The sequence below is a fragment of the Octopus bimaculoides genome, chromosome 6 (assembly GCF_001194135.2).
Source record: "Octopus bimaculoides isolate UCB-OBI-ISO-001 chromosome 6, ASM119413v2, whole genome shotgun sequence".
In the NCBI taxonomy this organism is placed as follows: Eukaryota; Metazoa; Mollusca; class Cephalopoda; order Octopoda; family Octopodidae; genus Octopus; species Octopus bimaculoides.
The window spans coordinates 53,774,367-53,780,639 of NC_068986.1; the positions used below are offsets into that span (position 1 = coordinate 53,774,367).

The window sequence follows — 6,273 nt, forward strand, 5'->3', positions numbered from 1 at the left end:
TATTGACTCTCTTTCCATCTGCTGTAATAACTCACACACATGTGTCACTCACATACACACTTTTCTTTGTATGACGGCCTGTCTTTGATAATGTTCTTATATGTCGCATTCACACTCTCACACAGACATACATCTTTAACGCTACAATAAATATCTCTGTTATTCATCTAATACGGTTGTGGTCTTTCATTACTGGTCATCTATGTTATCGTCGCATAACATATCATGTATATCATCATTTGATATATTATTTTGTGTTCGACCGTGTGACACGTTTAAATAAAAGGAGTCATCTCGTTTCTTCCATTCGTCACCATTTCTCCTTTTTTGAGTTCACACGGTCGTTCCCTTACATATATATATATATATATATGAAATTATAAGGTAATTACATATGTAAATGTTACAGCCGATTAGTCATGAACTTTCCTTTCCAAACATTTGATTTCCAATTCAGTCTCATTGCATATCACTTTGAGCAAATGTGTTCTACTGTAACCTCAAGTTGACTAATGCTTTGAGAGTGAAATTTGGTTGACAGAAACTGTTTAATCAATTAAAATTTCTTGGTTTATTACATCTCAGTATTTCTTCCCAATCATTATTCTATGATAAATATATATCTTTTTGTTTTTATAATTTTCAGGTAAAAGATTTGACTACAGATCCTAGAATTGGTGAAATCAGATTGAAATACTGGCAGGATGTTGTTAACGAAATATATCAGGTAAAATATATATGCTAAAATTTTTAAGGTGGTTGTTGTTGCTGCTGCTAATGGTGGTACTAATTTTCTAGAAAATATTTTTTTTCATATTGATTTTAAGTTACAATTCTAAATATCATCTTTCATGGTAAGTAAATCCATTCTATATTTTATGCTAAGATAATTATGTGAATGCATATGAGTACATGGAAAAACAGATTAATCTGCTATCAGTTTCATCAATGAAACTGATAGTCAACTGAATCGCCTGCATGGCTGAGTGAAGATGTGTAGCTTAGTGGTTAGGCTGTTGCACTCACAATCGCTAGATTGTGGGTTCGATTCCCTGAATGGGCAGCATTTTGTGTTCTTGAGCAAAACACTTTATTTTAGGTTGCTCCAGTCCCCCTTTCAATCTGTGGGAAATGTTGGCCTGCTTGCCTAGCCAGTGGTGTGGCATCATTTGAAAGCTAAAACAGTACAAAAATCCATTGTGACCAGTGATGTGTAACATTTGATAGCCTGGTCAGTCACGTGATCACAGCTGAGTATTCATAAATACATGTTCTTTAATGTAATCCTCAGGCAGACTTAGTATGACAGAGTATGTGACAAGGCTGACCATTTGAATTACAAGTAAAGTCTATTTGTGGTCTTAGACCTGGTTGCTGTTTTACCCAGTTTCACTCACAGTGTTTGGATCCACTGAAGGCAATTGTAAAAGACACATTTCCCAGGATATCCCACATTGGGATTGAACCCAGGACTTCATGGTTGCAAAGCAAAGCTCTTTACAACTTGTCCATATCTCCACCCATATCATCATCATCATTTAACATCCATTTTCCATGCTAGCATGGGTTGGACAGTTTGACCAGAGCTGACATGCTGGAGATCTGCACCAGGTTCCAGTCTAATTTGGCTTCGTTTCTGCAACTAGATGCTCTTCCTGACGCCAGCCACTTAACAGAGTGTGCTGGGTACTTTTTATGTGGCATTAACATGGGTATTTTCACATGGTGCCAGCATGGATCCTATTACGTGGTGCCAGCATGGATCCTATTACATGGTGCCAGCATGGATCCTATTACGTGGTGCCAGCACCATTGCTTTTTACATGGCACCACACAGCACTCTTGCAGTCCTAAACACACATATATTGTGAGATCACAACTCCAGTACTGTGGACATGTGACTAGAATGCCACAGGAAAGAAATGCAAGATGGATTCTTCAAGCCAAACTTTAGTTGGTCGTACTTGGGAATCCAGTCAGAAAGTCTGATGGTGGATGCTTCTAATAGGGACCCTGAGGACTCTACCCTCATGACTCTCCCAGGCATAATGGGTGGAGAAGATGGATGGATGGATATATATCATCATTGTCATCATCATCATTTGATGTCCGTCGTCCATGCTGGCATTAGTTGGATAGTTTGACCAGAAGTGGGGAGCTGCACCAGACTCCCGTCTGATTTGGCATGGTTTCTATGGCTGATTGCCTTTCCTGATGCCAACCATTTTACAGAGTGTGTTGGTTGCTTTTACGTGGCACTGCACAGGCACTTTTATATGTCGCCACAAGGACGTTTTTACATGACACCACACGTGTACCGACACACACACACACACACACACACACACCTCTAAAACTTACTATTGTTTATTTTGCTAAAATAATGAGGGCTGCATTTATTTATGTTCTAAGCTTTAATCCCACTATGGACACCTTTGATTTTCCTTCTTTGCTAGGAATGGGGGTTGTAAATTAAAGTACCATCCAAATACTAGAGGTTGGTTGATCTAATCAGCAATACAGCACTTTCATATCATTTGTAGCCTTATGGCTATGTTAGAAGTCATTATACTAACATAAAAATTATTAAATATTTATTATTTACAGGGGAAATTGCCTCATTTACCTGTTGGACAGGAACTTGCAAGAGTAAGTAAATATATGATTTATTTTCATCATCGTCATCATCATCTTGTAATGATCTTCTTCCATGTTGGCATAGGTCAGACAGTTTGACAGGAACTGACAAGCCAGAGGACTGCACCAAGCACCACTGTCTGCTTTGGTATGGTTTTCATGGCTGGATACCCTTCCTAATGCCAACCATTTCACAGAGCAGACTAGATGCTTTTTACGCGGCTCCAGCACTGACAATGCCAGTGTCCTTGTGACTGCTCAACTTGCTAGAAATAGCAGCCAAATCTCTTTTAACTTTTTCTTTCCTGTATTTCTGTTGAATTACATTGCCTCTGTTTCAATTAATTTTGAAAATAATGAAGGATTTAAGAAAATAACTTTGTTATTATTAAAATATTGTTTGGAACATAAATTGATAAAGAATCAGGAGCTGTCTCAGGCAAGTTGGTATCATGAAGGTTAAATCACATATTACTATCTGTTAAAAAGCCTTTGATCAATGGTCTGCTAGATCAGAGAGGGTCAACTGCTACACAACACAACAAGAATTTTGCCTCTCATGTAAAATATTGATTTTATACTTATTCAAAATAATCTCTATTTTATCCCAGCCAGATTTTCATTTGGAACTAAATCACATACCAAATTACAATTTGATGAACTAACTACCAAGCTTCTATGGGTAGTCACTCAATATATTAAAAATTACTAGTCAAATCTCCTTCAGTTCAAACCCTACAGAAGGATGCAGTGGATAATGAAATTCTGGAATGAAGGATAAATATATATATTTATGTTATTGTTGTTATTTAACTCGTTATCCTTGATTCAGCAGACTTATGACCAAAAATGTTCCATGCATAACCATTTGACTTTTTTTCTTCTATTTTGCATTGCATAATGAATCTAGGACTACATTATACAATGTGTTCTGTCTTTTATCTAAGAGGCCAGGTGTGATGCGAGGGAGGTTTGTGTGTGTTTATTTGTACCTCTCTGTCTTGACACGGTATGATAGTTGTAAATGATTGCCACTTTCATACAAGCAATGTCATTCATTGCCAATCATCATCATCATCGTTTAACGTCCATCTTCTATGCATGCATGGGTAGGACAGTTAACAGGAGCTAGCCAGGTAGAAAAACTACCCTAGGCTACTGTGTCTGTTTTGGCAGGGTTTTTATGGCTGAATACTCTTCCTAACATCAACCACTCTACAGAGTGGACTCAATGCTTTTTACATGGCATTAGCACAGGTGAGATTAGTTTTGGCATAATGTTTACAGATGAATGCCCTTCCAAATGCCAACCACTTTACTGTGTGGACTGGATGCTTTTTACGTGGCATCTGCACTGGCAGAGTCACCAAGTAACTCACAAGACAAGAATGAGGGCGAAAGCAGGTGTGTTGCTGTAGAGGAGATACATGGCTACCCATCCAGAGGATGGGTAGCAAGAGAAGAAAGGTGATGCCAACAAGGTGCAAGTAGGTAGTGGGGATTGCATTGACTGGCAAAAACCTGGGTAGAAAATGGGTGTGGGGTGAAAAACAGTGAATACAGCCAGTGAGCAGTGCAGTGAGGGCAGGAAAGGGGATTGGAAGACATCATTGTTTATGAAGTGGAAATGTGAGGAAGAGAAAGATGCAGTTTAGAAGAGGAGATGTAGTTCGGTTTTTTGGGGTAGGGTGTGTGAAAAGTTTGTTGTTATGCGTGTGTGGGATACAACTCTCCTAGCACTCAGTTTCACTGATATGGCTGTCTCTTTTCTAGAACCTCTTATTGCCAAACATCTCAATCCATTATCATTTCCTCCATGAGCCCTAACATCCCCAGATAGATCCTCACCACTTCACCCCATGTCTTCCTGGGTCTCCCTCTTCCACAGGCACTTGTGTATACAGCTATCTTCACTCATATGCATCACATGTCCAAATCAACGCATTCTCCTCTCCTGCATGCCACATTTAATCCCTCTTATGTCTAACTTTTCTCTTAACACAATCATGCTTTGTTGGTCATGCACACTGATGTTGCAAATCCAATGGAGCATACTACCTTCATTCCTCTCCAGTCTACGCATGTTCCCTGCAGTCAGAGCCCATGTTTCACTACCATATACTATAGCACGCAAGCATCATACAATTTACCTTTCATTCTGAGAGAGAGTCCTTTTATTGCCAACAGAGGTAAAAACTCTCTGAACTTCCTCCATCCAATTCTTATTCTAGAAACAATACTTTCAGAGCATCTACCTCCATTACTTATTTGGTCCCCCAAATAGCAGAAACTATCTACTACCTCAAGTAAACATGTCTGGACATGGAGACATATTACTTGACTTAGAATCAGCAGGGTTGGTGACAGGAAGGGGATCTGGCTGTAGAAAATCAGCCTCAAGCATTGAAAACTGAACATTAAAGTAAGGACAGTAAATTATTTATATTATTTAAATATAAAGGATCTGGTTTCTCTCTAACTCTCATATACAACTAAGGCAAACACTCTAAGGGGTTGTTATTTTTACCATTGACTAACCCGAGACCAACCCTTATCAAGCCAACGAGGAGCCTTCATATATTTTGACTTGTTAGAAATAGCAGCCAAATCCCATTTACTACCCTTAAAAACGAAAGAACACATACAATTTAGTTTTAGATACCTTCTTCATTGCTTTACATCTGATGTGTTGGCAAGGATTGGGCAAAACTTTTTGAGCTTAGAGAGACAGTTTTTTTACAACTGGAAGCTCTTGTCAATGCCAACCCTTTTAGCTGCCTGTCATTACATGCAATAATATACATATATCATCATTATCATCGTTTAACGTCCGCTTTCCATGCTAGCATGGGTTGGACATGGGTTGGACATGTGTATATATATATATATATATATATATATCTGTATATATAAAACGCAGGATGTGTGTGTGCGTGAATGTAATTTATGCACGTCCACAAATTAGCACACATGTCGCTCCAATTTTAGAAGGACATTCATCATGACCCTAGCTGTATCTTCATCAACTTATTTTTCCCAAAGGCATCAGCAAATAGCAGTAAAAGTAAATTTTCAACCAAGACTTTTAACAATTTTCAAGTCAGAGAAATCATCATTGTTTACAAACAAGAGTTAAGTCCCCTTCTAACAATGAGTAAGTTTTTGTTAAGACTTTTGTTGTTTTTTTTTTCCCATCGAGGAAAAAAGTGTTTTGTTGATATACAGGCAACACATACACACACGAACATGTATGTGTACAAAAATCATGTATGCAATAGGTGTACGTATGTATGTGTGTGTGTGTGTTGCCCATATATATATTATATATATATATATATATACTTAAGATTTAGTTGTGATCTGAACATAACCACTTCTGATACAGAGAATCGGGAGCCCTTTTGGGCATTCTATTTTCCTTGCTGGAAGAGTTCCCAACCCATGGCCAAAGGGGGTTAGATGATGGGGGTGGTGTTTTCAAGGGGCTGGCATGTGCAACCTGATCACCTCTGCCAATCAAACTCCCAACCCATGTGCTCCCATCGCGACACTGATTCTGCAGAACTGGGTTGGGTGTGAAAACCAACTTTAAAGTATAAATATAGATGTTTTTGAATCAGCAATATTGTGTTCGAT

At 38.4% G+C, this 6,273-nt stretch overlaps 1 protein-coding gene across 2 annotated transcripts in view; it reads left to right on the plus strand.

Annotated features, from left to right (window-relative positions):
* The window catches only part of LOC106880143 (NADH dehydrogenase (ubiquinone) complex I, assembly factor 6), a 31,918-nt gene that overhangs the window by 8,837 nt on the left and 16,808 nt on the right, over nucleotides 1–6,273 (plus strand). For both annotated transcript variants that reach the window (XM_014929977.2, XM_014929978.2), the window contains exons 3-4: nucleotides 647–727; nucleotides 2,608–2,649. In XM_014929977.2, the coding sequence (XP_014785463.1) occupies nucleotides 647–727; nucleotides 2,608–2,649 (123 nt within the window). The remainder of the gene's footprint in view (nucleotides 1–646; nucleotides 728–2,607; nucleotides 2,650–6,273) is intronic.